The sequence below is a fragment of the Crocodylus porosus genome, unplaced genomic scaffold, assembly GCF_001723895.1.
Source record: "Crocodylus porosus isolate Cpor-Errol unplaced genomic scaffold, CroPor_comp1, whole genome shotgun sequence".
Lineage (NCBI taxonomy): Eukaryota > Metazoa > Chordata > Crocodylia > Crocodylidae > Crocodylus > Crocodylus porosus.
In genome coordinates this window covers 9,708,905-9,724,611 of record NW_017728926.1, presented here as the reverse complement: position 1 = coordinate 9,724,611, position 15,707 = coordinate 9,708,905, and the positions used below count along the sequence as shown (strand labels likewise).

Sequence of the window (15,707 nt, the reverse complement as noted above, 5' to 3'; positions counted from 1 at the left end):
GACTGCCTGGTGGGTTGTCGGTGGGAAGCCTTTGTTTGTTAGGCCTCCCAGGGTGGTCCAGGGCTTAGGACAGCAGCCTGGCACTGGGGGGGCTGGTTTGCACGCTGCCCTGCTGCACACTTGCACCGTGACCTTGGAGGTCACGTCACCTCTCTGGTCTCCGAGAGCCCTGTTGTAGAGATGGGGAAAATAGCAGTGCCCTATGTCATGGGGGTTGTGAGATGCTCGGGCCACGGGGCCACAGAAGTGTCCTAGATGGGTGGCACTGACAGCTGTGAGGTGCAGAGCAGAGCCCATAGCTGTGGGCCTGGTGGTTGCTTGCTTCCCATGGAGGAAACCAGGGCTCTTCCCTCCCTCCTGCTTTCTCAGCGGCTTTTTCCTGACCTGAGCAGCAGTGCTTTACCACCCTCCTCGTGAGAGAGTTTTTCCTAGTATCCAAGCTTCCCTTGTTGCATCCTGAGCCCGTTGCGCCTTCTCCTGTCCTCTCACTGCTGAGAGTCTCTGAGGCTGAGCGCTCCTGGGCTTTGCAGTGTCGAGCCTCGGTCGTGTCGGCTGGCAAATGGGGAGACGAGGCAGTGACTCGCTCAGCAGCCAGCAGTCCGATCCGGCCCTGGCGTGAAGGGTGTGCTTGCTTCCTCCAGGAATGGCCTTGGCCCATTGCACTTGCCTGCCAAGGAGTAAAGCAGCACAGAGATGAGCCACTCTGGAAAAACAGATTTAAAATACTCAAAAGCAAAATCTAGTTTTGCTCAAGCTGTTTCCCCTGGTCACGAGGCTTGGCAGCTGGAGTGGGAACGTGGCTTGCTGTGCCAGCAGCCTCTGGGATGTGCTTTCCACCCAAGCCGTCTCCCGGAGCCCAGCCAGCTCCGGGTGGCTGCCCTGGCACGGGGAGACCCGCTGAACCGAAGCCCTGCTCCTCTCTGTGCTCTGTGTCATCGGACACGGGGACACGCAGGGTGAGGCCAGCCCGCTGCTCGCCGCAGAGCTGGCCGAGGGAGACCTCGCTCCGGAGGAAAAACGGCAAAAAATAACCTTTTGAAAATCAGATCAAATCAAATATTTGTTGCCACTAATCCCCTGCCTGCTGCCAGGTTAAAAAAATGCTCTCGACACAGTTAAAAATACTTGTGGAGGTGAGTAGCTCAGATGGTGGGCAGCTGTGGAGCAAGCATCGGCGCTGGTGAGCTGTAGCGGCCCCGCCACGGGAGAGCCAGGAGGTGCTGGGCGCCGGCGCAGAGGCAAGCTGTGCGTGCTTGTCCCCCTCCCTCGGTGCGGCCAGCGAGGAGGCTGGGGATACAGGGGTCCCCGGAAGCCGCTCCTGCCCCCCTGCGCAGCGCTTCGTGGGTTTGCAACCACTGCCCTACCCCGACAGCTCTGGGAGGCACGATGCCTTCCTGGCTGCGGCTGGGGCAGTCTTTCTGCTGGCTCAGATGGGTTGGTTAGGGTTCCCAAAGGGGCTGTTTTTGAAGCAACTCCTAGAAGCCCTGCAGCTGGTGGTGGGTGGGGATGGATGGACGAGGGCCAGCAGGCCAAGTGGGGACTGGGATCATCCCTGCGTGTGTCATCGGGGGGAGCATCTGTTCTCTCTGCCTCGGGCATGCCACAGTTGGGTTCGAGGCAGTCCCCTTACAACCCTTGAGTTGCACTGGGGTAGGCCTGGGACCTGGCAGGAGCAGCCAGCGCTGGCCCCAGACCGGTGGCATTGCCCTTGGCGTGCAAGGTTCGTGCCAGGAGCCTTAGGGCAGAGTGGTGAACCTTGCAGCAGCTCTGGCCTAAAAACAAGTTTCATTTGCCTGCCCTGGGGGCAGAGGCACAGAGGGAAAAGCAGCTGGCGGAGAGCATCAGGCAAAGGCAGCCCTGCCCTCTCCCTTTGCTGCCTCCCTGTTTGCCGTGGAGGACCGGGGATATTCCTTCTCCAGGCCCCCTGCGTGCCAGGCCCAGCCACCGCGTATCCCGCCCCACCACAACCTCGCCAGGGAGCCTGGGCATCGAGCCTAGCTCAGGGCAGCCGTGAAGAAAGCCTTGTGCAATGACCTATTCTTGGCTCGGAGAATGAAGTGCCCGGCCTGACGGGCCAGCCGCCGAAGGCTTGTACGTTTTCACTCTTCCCAGTTCCCTTCCTCCTAGGCCACCAGTTCAGATTTCTCCCTGTTATCCAGACCTGGCATTTATGTGACCCCCTCCCCACAGTGGGAACAGCTTGTATGGGGTATGGGGATTTACCATGCCATTTATCACATACTTGCTCTTATCTCGGGGGGGACAGCTAAATTGGGAAGCTTTCCCTGGACTGAAATGTGGCTAAGATGCCCCTGGTTGAGCTTTCACTTGTCACTGGATAATTAAGAGCCCGAACAGTTATGCCAGAGCAGCTGGGGCACCATACGCCCCTGCCCCTGTGCAGGTAACTGGGCACGGAGGGTGAGTTGCACGGTCAGCGGAGTAGGGGCTTTGGGGATTTTGCAACCCCACTTGTATCTGCTGCGACCCCGCTCTCCGTTTGGCTTTGAGCGCGTGTCCGGTGGACGAAGGGCGGGTGGTGCAGGCTGATGATGATGCCGGTCTTGTTCGTTCCCCCTCACGGCTTCTCTTTGCAGACCTACAATACCGATGCCCAAGTGCCAGACAGCGCCGGCACGGCCACGGCTTATCTTTGCGGGGTGAAGGCCAACGAGGGAACGGTGGGTGTGAGCGCTGCCGTGACGCGAGACCAGTGCAACACAACGGCGGGCAACGAAGTCACGTCGATCCTCAAGTGGTCGAAGGAAGCGGGTGAGTGAAGGGCCAGAGGCGGCAGGGCTGGGGGTGGCCTGGACCTCCCAGCTCTCCGGGCGTCCCTCGCGCTGGCTGTGAAGGGCTCTTGGCCCCGGGAGCTACCTGAAGCCGGAGCGAGGATAAGGCAGGGCTGGAATAAGTCGGTGTATCCCTCAGATCAGGAGTTCTTGTGCGTGCATCGTCTTTCCATGGGCAGGTCAGGAGCCAGCACACCTGATCCCAGAAACAAATAACGTGCCCAACAACCAGGACCCAAGTACTATGAGACCTGCTGAGGTGCAGTCTAGCGCGGGAGTACAGGAGTGCGAGCCACAAATTCACATTTTTAACACCTTTCCCAACCACTTCTGTGATGCTGAGCGTAACGCAACTTGCCCTGTGCCTCAGTTTCCCCATCTATTATATGATGGTTCGTGGCAGGGGGACCAGAAGGGTTAATTAGTCCGTTCTTTGCAAGGAGGTTTGTGGGTGAGGAGCTAAAGCGGGTGTGGTTTTCCAACCCCAGTAAAGTTTCCCAAAACTCCCCTTGTTTCATGTTGGGAAGAAACAAAGACCTTTTGACGTTTGTCATAGGAGAGAGACAAAGCCATGTCCCCCGCATGCCAGGTGAATGCCCTGACTACTGGGTTATTTGCTTTTCTCTCTTCCTTGCTATAAGTTACTTGAATTTTGGCCAGAAATTCTTTCCTTTCCCTGACCGCTCTTTCTAACCTAAAATGTTTTGGCTTGAACAGATCAGCCTTTTCTGCCGACAAGCTGTTTTGTCAGAAAAATATTCCCACCAACTCTTAAGTATTATTGTAGTTCCTATGATTTCTCATCAGTTAAAGGACCATTGATGAAGCTAAAAATGAAATCCGGCTCTTTGAAATCTCTTAATCTGCATCACTGATAAGGAGGGGCGAGTGACTGACACCTGCAATTACACACAAAGAGCCCTCTTGTCTTTGGGTTTAATTCTTAAACCTTTCTGCTCCTCCGGCATCCTGTTTTGACCTGAGTCTCCTACGAGTGCAAAAGAGGGGCTTTGCACCTGAACCAAAGAGGAACTTAGAGACTTAGATGCAAACGAGTTTCCAGTTTCAGACGAACCTGAGAAGGCCAGTAACACTCGAGAGAGGACAAGTCCAGATGTTGGCCAAAACTTGTGTGAGCTGAAATGATTGCGTTTCACTCAATTTTCCTAACAGCCTTTGTTCCCAAGCATCTCTCTTCACCCTTCTGGCTGCCAGTTTTTCTGTTGCACTCGATTGCAAATCCTCAGTCATTTCACTTGGATGAAGAGCCCACACAACCTGGAATGGAGTCTATCTAGCACATGTGTAAGTGTTGGGAGGAGCAGAGCCTTTTCTCTACACAGTGAGGTTGGTTGTGTCCGTGTTGGTCTAAGCACACAGGCAGACGAGGTTCTCTGGGTAAATGTGATCTCTTTTATGAGACCAACTCAATAGTTGGAAAAACTGAACAATGTTTCCAGCTACGTAGTTGGTCGAATAAAAGAGATCACATTTACCCAGAGAACCATGTCTGGTTATCTAGACAGTGAAACTTGACAGGTCACTCTCATTCTTTGGCTCCTGGGGGCCATGTCCAGCTGCCACATGTGTGTTTCTGGCTGCAAGAAGAAAAAGGTTTTACATTTGACAAGAAATGTCACCGAAAGTTCATGCAACTCCATGACTCATGGAGTCTCATTCTTCCAGGCGCTCCTCATCACTTGCTGCATAGTAAAACAGACCAAAACCTCTGGAGGAGGGCTAGAGCGAAGCACTACATCCAGATTTAAATACCCAAAGTGCTAAGCCTCTGCAGCTTTCATGAGCTTCGACGGCAGCAGCATTTGCTCAGCACCCCTGATGATCTGGGCTTCTTTGCTGAGAGTCTAATTCAGGCACCTTCCTTGAAACCTTTTAGCTTTTGTTTTGTTTTTTTCTTTTTAACATGCTCACTTTTTCAGCCTGCACGCTCTTCTATTGATCAGTTGAGTCATGAGAGGAAAGAAATGTTTCCTTGAAAAAAATACCCCGTCTTCTAGATACGTCCTATGCTGTGCTTTTAGGGTTGCTGCCAGAAAACATCTGAACCCTCAAAATGCAGCGAGCTAGGGAGAGAAAAGTGGGGTATGCTTGATGGTAGGATCCCAAAATGTTTTGCATCTCTTGCTCTGTCTCACCCGGGGGTGCATGGGCACTGGGGACACGTGGGTCTGAGTAAGATCAGGATCAGGCCTTTTGTGTATCTCACAATCAAGCCAGCGCTCCCCCTGCCTGCGCACTCACCCCCTTCCTTTCCCCATCTCTCCTGCTGCAGGGAAGTCTGTGGGTATCGTCACCACCACGCGGGTGAACCATGCAACGCCCAGCGCAGCCTACGCCCACTCGGCCAACAGGGACTGGTACTCGGATAACGAGATGCCCCCGGAAGCCATTCAGCAAGGCTGCAAGGACATTGCCCAGCAGCTGTTTGAGAACATCCCTAACATCGAGGTAAGTCAGCGACCAGAAAAAAGAGCTGCTGGGTTGATGGGATGAAGCGAGGAGGGAGGCAGGGGCCGTGCAGTTAGGACCAGTGTTCAGGAGAGCCTTCAGATTAGACAGTAGAGTTACAGCGCACCATCCTTGCGTGTGATGTGTCCGCCGTCTAGTGCCTTGTGGAAGAAGATAGCCACCTCCTGCTAGTTAACTGAGCTTCCCTTTTTGGCTAAGCAGTAGCAATATGGGGTTTTTTAGGTGCATGCAGTGCTGAATGCCCACCTGGCCGGACGCCTCGAGGAATTCTCTTCCCCTGGAGAATGAGCAGCAAACCCATTGCCCGGGTGGTTTAAAACTGGACTGGACGAAGCACCAGACAATGCAGGGAGCAGTTCTGCTCTGGCCAAGGATAGGTCATCTCTAGGGACTCATGCCTCCCTGTGGAAGTGGGGAGCGGAGCTGGGGGCCTGTTGGGGAACACTGCAGCAGTCCACAAGTGCCGCTCTGTGCTGGGGGATGCATGTTGTAGCATGTAAATGAGGGGCAGGGCGTGCCCACTGGAGCCCCCGTGCCCACACACCGTGGGGAGGGAGTCCTGCCTGTCTGTGGCTGACGGTAACTCAGCTGCTCAGGGTGCTTTGCTCAAGGAAGTCTGTAAAGTTGGCACGTTCACTGTAGATGGAGCCTGTGTCTCGTTAGTGCAGTGGGGCTGCCTGGACGCGCTGTCGTGGTCAGGGGCTCCCCTGTGCTCGGCGCTGTACAAACCGAGGGTGCAGAGATGGCCTCACCCCGAAGTGCTCATGGGCAGCACCCCTCTCTGCATCTTCTTCGCCCCTCGCTGCTGAGAAAAGGTTTTGGAGGAGGGGATGTAACCGAGATGCACAGTACCTCCAGGACAGTGGGAATGAGAACCACGCGGGGAAAAAGCACAGCCCAAATCCACATCAGGTGCTATGGCCTCCCCACTTACTAGCCACCTCCTTTGTGTGATGATGGCTTAGAAACACCTGGCTGTGGCCTCCCATGGAGACCTAAGGAACCTGCTGGCAATTAAAGGCTCTGAGATTAATGACATGGGATCTAACGACTTATGCAGACTCAGAGGAAGTTGCCTGCTCTGTCTGCGCTCTCCAGCTGGGAGCTCAAGCATCAAAGAGTGTAGCTTCCCCACACCTACGCTCCCCGACAGGCCCACCGGCGTCTCCTTCCTCCATGAGACCGCCATCGCGGCGCTTTGGGTTCCAGGCTGTTGGATGGCGAAAGAGAGGGCTCCAGCACCCGTATCGTCCAGGCTGTTACTATATCCAGGCCTTAATTTGGGATGGTGGCAAGTGATGGGAGCTGCCTAAGATCTTGGCTCCATGTGGCACTGATCATTCTTCCTTCCCAAGGGGCTGGGCCTGTCTCGGGATCGGGGCCCTCAGGAAGTGTTCCCGGGGAAGGAGTCTGAGGAAGCTGTTCCTCCAGTGGGCACCGGCTTGGAGTGTGTTAGGAAAGGCTTCCCTGCAAAGCAGGCTCGAGGTATCCCATGCACCAGAGCTTCCAGCTTTGCTTGGGCTCTGATGCAAGATGTGCAGTTAAACAGCCATTAGCTGTCATTTCCTGGAATTTGCTAGGGTAACACCGGTCCTTCATGATGCAAGGGCTCGCCTTCTGATGGGAAGGGGGTTATGCAACCGCTGTGGGCAGTGCAGGGATAGGGAATGAGCAAAGGCACTAATGGGAGGAGACTTGTTTTCTAATAGTGGCTGCAGCCCGGAGGTGCTACAGGATGTGGGATTTCGTCTCATTTACTGGCTTCGTTACTCATTGGTGTATTTCTACATGGCAGCCTCTGCTGCTGAGCAGTCTCATTTGCAAGGGGCACTTGGTTTCCAGCCAGATGGGAAACTTCTGGGCTGTGACTTGGTCAGCTTAGCAATGACAGCTGGGTCTTGGGCAGGGTCTGAGTGATGCTGGGGCCTCATTTCTGGTTCTGCTTTTACAGCATGTAGCACAGCAGGGTGCTGGCTCATGGCTGCATTGCTAGGCACAGCCACAAATACCCAAAGTAGATAATGTGCATGGTTCAAAATACCTTTTCCAGGGGAATTCAGCCAGGTGCTTCCTAATGATGTGAGCAGGGCTTTCTCACCTGTGTCAAGGTCTGTGTTGAACTCCTCAGACATTGCTCTCAGCACCAAGATGCATCCATTCAGCCAGGGATGGGCAGGGGTCAGGGTTAGCTGTGGCAGGGGTTTCCTTGACAGACAGACAGTCACGGCTAAGCAGACCGTTCTTGCAGGTGGACAGAATAACAAAAAACAGGAGAAAAGCAAAATAGTCTCAGCGAGGGAGCAAAGGGATCGCCCTGAACTAACCAAACACGGCCGGTGTTTCGACAGGACTCTGCCCTCATTGTTCTCAGCATGGGGGCAAAGTCTCCATTGTTCTCAATGGGAGCTGAACAACTCTGAAAATCCGGCTGCTTTATTTATGGGCCTGGGCAGGAGCTGAGCTCTCGTGTAAATCTGTGCCAGGTGGCTGCTGCCTGCCTGGGAAGTCCTGAGCTTAACGGGAGAGCAGAGAGCAAAGGTACAGCAGGGATTTCACTGGCTAGACCGCTCCGGGGAGAGCCGAACACGTGTCCAAGATACGATTTCCTTTCCCCTCTGGCCACCTGGGTGTTTCGAGGCAGGAGCCCACTCCACTCACATTCCCAAGCAGTTCATTTTAAGGTAAATGAGCTCTCCTGGGAATACCGCTTGATTTCCAGTGGCATGCGGGCCTTGTGAGTCATGATGGATTAGATTGGGGTTGGACTGAAATACTGGATCCCAGCCCCCACCCCCCCAGCCCAGCTGGGATTTTGAGCAGCTTGGACGTGTCCCCAGGTTTTGTGGCCGGGTATTGAATTAGCTCTCTTCTTGGGAGAGACTGCTTTCCTGACGGTTTATGCGAGGCCATAATTCTGCGCTGTCAGGAGATGGGGAGGAGAAAGAGGACAGACATGCGAGCCTTGAGGTGTGGGCTCCTGGCTCGAGAGCCCGACCGCAGCCGTCACGGGAAACGAGGTGGCGCGTGAATCCAGAACGCGCCTTCCCACCGAAGGGGTCTCGCCAGCCAGCGCGGCGGCGCAGCCTGCGGGGCCACAGGTATGCCAAAGACCCTCCGGGCCCTACGTGGCACCAAAAGAAAGGACCTGATTATTGCAAGGGAGTTACCCCCTGGGTTGGGGCAGCAGTTTGGAAGCACGGAGATGGCACCGAGGCGCAGTCAGGGCCTGGCTTCGTCGGTTTGACCCTTGAAAAGACCGTCAGTTTTCCGCTCTGTTGCTAGCACGGTGCCACGGGATCAGGCAGAAATTCTCTCTGGTGGTAACCCTGCAAATAAATACGCTTTCTCGGCCTCAAAAACAACCCCAAATCAAAACACCCAAGCCTGTCATTTACCGGTTTAATGGGCACGTTTTCTCATAATTGTAACTCTGTCCCGGGCTAGAAATAATTATATGCTGAGGATTGGGCTATAGATACATATATTTTCCCCTTAATATTTTCGTTGTTTTTGCAGCTTTGTAGTTCCCTTGCTATGGTCCTGAATCTGAGGAGGAAAATCTGTGCCCAGGCTAAAAATAGTGAAAGGCAAATAAATGCACCTTCCAACCAAACGCCTTGCGACGAGGCTTCGGGGCGGTTGGGGGTGTCACTGTGTATCGTGCGAGGTCAGACCCAGGACTCTGCTCTGATCCAGAGGACTGGATTTTGTTCTTGTATTAGAATTAAATTCACCGACTTAAGAGAGAGCGTGCAAGAAGAGCATCAGATCCTGTTTGTCTAGGAGGTGTTGGCTGCTGTTGACTTCGGTCGGTCTCCTTCTTGGTGGCTTTTCTTAGTATAGGAGCCTTCCCCTGAGGCTCAGCCCTGCTACAGGGGCTATTTCTAACCCAGCAAGGCTTCTAGCTGCCCCACGGTGTTTGCACAGATTTTCAGGCTGGCTCCTGGGAGTCTCATTCCCTGCCAGAGCACGTTATGTCGCGAGCGGCGTTTTCCTGTCGTGGAGCGCGTGCTGCCCAGGGCTTTGCCGGGGGGCGGTGGGTTCCCGAGCGAGCTGGCCATGAGCGCGGTGTCCGTTCAACGGGCGTGGGGCTGGATTTCAGGTGATTTTGCATTGAACAGTGGTGAGAGAGGATGGGGACAAATTGGAGTCCAGCGGGGGCCAAAGAAAATGGTTCAAGGGCTGGGGCCCATGACTTGGGGAGGAGAGGCTGAGGGAAACGGGCTTATTTAGTCTGCAGAAGAGAAGACCGACGGGGGTTGAACAGCAGCCGTCACCTCCCTGCCGGGGGGCTGCACAGAGGATGGAGCTGGGCTGGTCTCAGTGGGGGCAGATGATGAACAAGGAGCAATGGGCTCAAGCTGCAGCAAGGGCAGTTGAGGTTGGATATTGGGGAAAAAGTTCTCACTAGGAGGATTGTGAAGCGCTGGAACAGGTTACCCAGAGAGGTGGTGCAGTCTCCATCCTTGCAGGTTTTTAAGGCCCAGGTAGACAAAGCCGTGGCTGGGATGGTGCAGTTGGGGTTGGCCCTGCTTGGAGCAGGGGTTGGACTAGATGCGACCTCCTGAGCTCCCTTCCCACCCTCATTTTCCATGCATCTATGAGCTGTATACTACAACCTTGGGAAGGATCCCTTTGACTATGGGGTTGGGGGAGGTCAGGCTCTAAAGGCCTGCTGGCAAGCTTATTTTTCCAGGTTGGATTTCAAGTTAGAGTCAAAAGGCTAGAAAGGGTTTCTGTTGCGATCCAGACCAGGTAGGCGGAAAGCTCCCTCTCCTAGGGCACAGTCTCTCCTTTCTCCTGGCTTTGAGCGGCGGTTTGGGCACGGCTGCCTCGTCCGTCTGGCAGTGCTCAGCCCAGGCGGCTTGGCCAAGGTCACAGCACGCCTGTGGCAGCGTGGCGGGCAGAGCCCAGCTGGCCTGGGGCCAGGCTCCGGCCCCTCCGTGAGATCCAGCTTCTTCCCAGGGACTCGAACAGACTCGCTTCAGTTTGGCTGCAAGCAGCTTTCTGGGTGGGACGAGGTGCTCCTAGTTCCCAGGCTGGGTGTGGAAGGACATCTCCCCTTTGTCCCAAGGACACTGGAATCCGTGTGTGGAAGCCAGCGCCTTGGCGTGTCTCTTCGTTTTAAAATAGCAGGTTTTTTTGCAAACCAAATACCCGGGACAAGCGAAAGCAAACACCGTCCTTTTAAAAATACCCCGCTCTGCGCCTCGCGTCCCCTTACGTAAACAGGCCGTGTGTACCGGGGGCACGCTTGGGCTGGCGGGGCCTGTTTGCACAGGGCTGTGGCCTGGAGGCGAGTCGCCCTCGCTGCTCAGCCCGGACCTCCCAGCGCTCGGGAGGCGAGGTGGGGCCGAGCGACACCCCTAGGCTGGGGCTGCGCGTGCAGAAGGCAGTGCCGCGGCACTCGCTCGGGAGCTGGGTTCACCTCCCCACAGAGGAGGTAGCCGCGTGTTAAACACCTGCCTTGTATTTTCCTGCTCAGAGCGTTTCACCCCACCCATCCCCAGTGCTCTTGGAGGGGGTTGCTCTCGCATGCGTGCCCCCCAGCTCCCATGCACCAAGCCTGGACACGCAGTGGTGAAGCCACTTGGGTGCCACGCAGCCGTTCTCCGACGCGCTGGAGTTCGTGGTCTCGAGGGCGGCTGTGGGGGCATCCCCAGGGCTTGGCGCTTGCAAATGGGCATGGACAGCAAGGTGTGCTGGAGAGCTGCTGTCCCTCCGAGCCCCTGGGGGGGATGTGAGCATACCCTCAACACCTGGCATTGGTTCCCTCTTCTTATGGCACGTGGGGCCTGGGAATGAGACCGGGCGGATGCAGCTGGCACGTGGCATCTGGCTGTTGCTGTTTGGCAGCAGCAGTTACCGTCATGGAAATATAAGGCTTGAAGGGGCCTGGAGAGGTCGGCAAGCTCCTCGCCTTGCAGAGGCAGGATCAAGGACACCGGAGGCTCCTTGACAAGCCGTCTAACCAGTTCTTAGACCCCGGCAATGGTCTCCCTAGATAACCTGCCGCAGTGCCTCACCGTGCCGGTTGTTAGAGAGGTTTAGGTACTAGTCTGCCTAAATCTCCCTTGCTGCAAATCAGACCCCCACGACTTCTCCTCCTCATCCATGCCACTGGCTCTGCTGGCACTGCGGGCTGGGCCGTGCCAGCCTTGGAGGGGTGGGGGGCAGCGGAGAACAAGAGCCAGGGGAGGGCGAGGGAGCCTGGAGACCCCGACTGCAGAGAGGGAGGGACTGGTGCCAAATGGGAGCCTGGGGGCCATGGCTGAATTCCTCATGGGTCCTAGATAGCCCGTGGGCTGCACAGCCGGGCAGCCCAGCCCTGCTCTGAGGTGCTAATGAACATTAAGAATAAGCATTGAACCCAGAACTAGCTCTGGTGGGATGCCCTCGGATTTGTCTTCCCTGTTTGACAGCAAACCATCGTTAACTGGTCTTTTAGCTTGGCTTACCGACCGCTCGTGCACCCATCCTAATGTCTTCCTCTAGACCACGGGGGCCAACCTGCAGCCTCTGGGTGTGACATACGGCAGGTTGGGAGAGGACGGGCGGCACAGTAGGAGATAGGGCAGGGAGCAGAAAGCAGAGCAGCAGATCGGGCAGGGGAATGGGATTGGAGTAGGTCTCAGGGAGGGCACGGAGACCATTTGTGGCATGCCTGCTAAAAAGGGTTGGCCTTCACAGCTCTAGGCCCTGCTTTCCTGAGTTGTTCAGGAGCTTGCCATGTGGCGCTGTGTCAGAAGCGCCCCCGAAAATCCAGATCAGTTGTGCCGACTGCCCCCCCCGTCCTGTCCCTTATGGGCATCTCTGCAGTCTGGCACAGCGGGCTGCCACTTCCAGCACAAAGGACTGTTTGTCTGGGGCCCTGGAGTTATTTCCCCTCGGGTCCTGATCACTGCAGAAGCCACGTCCCTCTCTCGTGCCACATTGTCTGCCGCTTGCCCTGTCCCTCGGTACCGCGGCGGCGAGTGTATTTTCCCATGGCGTGTAGGAGCCCACCAGTGGCCACGGGGAGCTGCGTGCTCTGACCAGGACTTGGCCAAGGGGTGGATTCATGGGTTAGTCCCGTTTTCCACCCCCTGCCCTTGCCACATCAGAAACATTGAGTACAAGGACTATTCTGACCAGCCAATGCAAACACTGGGCTCTTCTGACGGATGAAGTCCAGGCGGATGAGTCATTTTCCCTTTGAAAATAAACCCTCCACCAGCTATCAAAGTCCAGGGCCTGCTTTCTTGTGGCGGAGGCTGGACTGAGATGATAGGGGGCTTGGTGACTGCCCGTTGGTGCAAGGATGGGCAAGAGAAGCAGACCTTAGCCCCTCCTCGTTCTGTTCTGCAGACACGGGGTCGGTGGAGGTTGGCATCCTAGGGGGAAACTGAGGCATGGGGAAGCAAGATAACTTCCTTTGGTCTGGAGTTTGGTCCTAAGTAGTCTTGACCCTGTGACTGCACCACTAGCTCTGCTACATCTCTGTGACACCGCAAACAGGAGCTTCAGGAAACCTCCGTGCCCTGTTACTGCCATCGGTTTAACCTGCCTGCCCGCTGCTGGGCTGGCATAATGGGAACAGGGTTAATTTTTTCTTTTTGAACTTGATTTATTAACAAATCTAGCTTATCAAGTAACAAAATTAATGGTTAAAGATGCAGCTGAACCACCAAGGCCACTCCGGCCAGCCTTTTTTGGTGAGCATCCCACAAGTTGGGTCCAAACTATGAGACCTTGTCCCTCTAATAACCAGTCAGTGTCATGGCTCCATGCCACCAAAACCCATTGCCACTGGGATTAAAAGTGGTGGCACCTATCTCTGCAGCTCCTGGGGGGCCGAACCTCTGAGCTAGCACGGACCCCCAACGCCTGTCCCCACCCCGCTCGCTGCCCTGACTCCCATCACCAGCGCCCCCTTGAACTCAGCACCCAGGCCTCACAGGGCAGACTCACGGGCTGCCCAAGCTACCTGTGGCATGCATGTTGCCTTAAGAAAGACAGATATTTTTCTTCCACCAGCAGTGCTCCCCCAAGCATCTTCTCTCCCCGTCGGTCTCCACCAGCTCCTTTCCATGTCACACGTGATTGAAACCGGGTTCTTTTTGGTGTCCTCCGCCAGGTGATCATGGGCGGCGGCAGGAAGTACATGTTCCCCAAGAATACCACCGACGTGGAGTACCAGACTGAAGACAAGTACAGGGGCACGCGCCTGGACGGGAAAACCCTCATCAGTGTCTGGAAAGAGAAGAAACCTAAAGACAAGGTAAAGGGGGAGGCAGATGGCTACGTGGCTGGGGAGGGGTCCAGCTGGATGGGCGTAAGCTGCATGTTTAAAGTTTCCAGGTCAAATTCCTACTAAAATTGGAGAGGGAAATAATCCCGCTTAAAATCACAGACAGCGAGGGTGGAAGGGGTCTCAGGAGGTCACATCTAGTCCGGCCCCCTGCTCCAAGCAGGACCGGCCCCAACTACATCATCCCAGCCACGGCTTTGTCGAGTCAGGTCTTCAAAACCTCCAAGGATGGAGACTCCACCGCCTCTCTGGGGAGCCTGTCCCAGTGTTTTTTACTACCTTCCTAATGAGGAAGTTTTTCCTAGTATCTAACCTCAACCTCCCTTGCTGCAGCTTGAGCCCATTGCTCCTTCAGTCATCTGCACCACTGAGAACAGCCCAGCCCAGCCCAGCCCCATCCTCTTTGCAGCCTCCCTGCAGGGAGGTGGAGGCTGCTATTCAATCCCCCTCGGTCTTCTCTTCTGCAGACTCAATCAGCCCAGTTTCTTCAGCCTCTTCTCATCCATCATGTCCCCAGGCCCTGAACCACTTTCTTGCCCTCCCCTGGACTCTCTCCAATGTGCCTACGTTTGCATGACCCCGTATGTGTTCAGAGCGTGGCCATGTTGGAGCTCTCCTCCAGGGTCAGGGGACGGTTTGCCTTCAGCGCAGCACCATCGCTTGGGCTGAAGAGCCCCGGGAGCCCTGCAGACATTGCGAGCTCTGCGGTGAAGTGGGAACTGAGGAAGGTGGGTTCAGAGACTCAAATAACAAGTCAGCGACAGAGCCTGGGTTAGGACTGACGTGCTCCTGAGCTGGCGTGCTGGACCCTCCCAAAGGAAAGGCGCTATAAGAGCAGGGGCATTACCAGAAGGAGGCCCCCGAGCCTGACCGTACGAAGCACTTTGCTATCTCTCTGGCCCCTGGGGTGGTTGTGCCTTTGCTGGGAGGCAGCTGCTGAGGTCCCAGCTGGTGCACGCTGGTGACACGGAGGATGCTGTCAGTTGGCATCCTTTCTCTAGGTCGAGGGCCGACCTGTGCAGATCTCCCTAATTGGCTTTTATTAGGGAGGCTCCCAATTGTTTTTTAGGCGTGTCTGGGTTTGGTTATGTGCACCAAAGGCTCCCTAATGGGTTTTTATATGCACCAGGGCTTTGACTGCGCAGGATCTGGGCCCTATTGTACAAATGCAAGCAGAAGTAAGGGGATAAAGTGTAGGAGGGTAAACTGAGGCACCGAGCGGGGCAGTGGCTTGCTCAGGATCAGTGGCAGAGCTGGGCTCGGGCCTCCTCGTGTGTAATCACGTAGCCACTAGACCTCCCTGCCTCTTCCCAGAGTGCCTGCTTTCAAACTGGCGGGTATCTCCAGTGCTGAAAGATGAACTCTGCGGATGCAACCTCCTAGGCAGACTCGTGGCCTGCCCGGCCTGATCCATGCGTCTGGTATTTCCTGCACACGCTGCTCTGGGATTGAGGAATCCGCCTCTCGCTAACGACCCTGGGGTCCCAGTTCCTGCCTGGGGTGGGAGAGACAGTCAGGGCTGGAGTTATGGGGACCGGGGAGACTGGAAATGATGCTGGTTGAAACCACTGAAGACAGTGGCGAGCCACTGCGGTTTGAACAGCTTTGATGTTGCTGAAACTTTGTTTCGGGGTTAGATTTCTAATTGGCTTCAGCTTTAATTGCTGCCGGTTTTGCATCCATCAGGATGACGCTGGGCCTCAGCAGAGGATACAGGAGGCTGATTACCACCTAATGGATAATGTGGTGTGCAGGAGCCTTTGAAAAACCCTGGCTGCTCTGGAAGCAATGTGGAAATGAGCCCCTGAGCACCCTGGGCAGAGAGAGGTACGGGGCGGCCTCAGCCTGGGGGCCCGTTGGGCTGTGGCACCCCGCTAGCTCAGCAGCGCGCGGAGGGGAGGTGGCAGCATCGTGCCGTCACCTTTGGCTTCCCGGGTCCGCTGACGAGGCAGCTGGCAGCAGCTTTTCATACCTGTCCCCCAAGTGCCCAAGAGAACTTTGTGACGAACCCGAGTCCGTGGCGCATGTTTTGTGGGGTTGTTTTTATGCACAGAAGGTGTGGGGGAGGGCAGGGGTTTTTTTGAAGGAGACAGGGAAGGCAACGGGGATCACGAGTGAAAACGTGCTCTATGGTT

General features: G+C 55.7%; 1 protein-coding gene across 1 annotated transcript in view; it reads left to right on the top strand.

Annotated features, from left to right (window-relative positions):
- Positions 1 to 15,707, top strand: part of ALPL (alkaline phosphatase, liver/bone/kidney) — a 43,328-nt gene that overhangs the window by 15,998 nt on the left and 11,623 nt on the right. Inside the window, exons 5-7 of the mRNA XM_019541398.1 lie at positions 2,598 to 2,772; positions 5,086 to 5,261; positions 13,399 to 13,542. Coding sequence (XP_019396943.1) covers positions 2,598 to 2,772; positions 5,086 to 5,261; positions 13,399 to 13,542 — 495 coding nt within the window. The remainder of the gene's footprint in view (positions 1 to 2,597; positions 2,773 to 5,085; positions 5,262 to 13,398; positions 13,543 to 15,707) is intronic.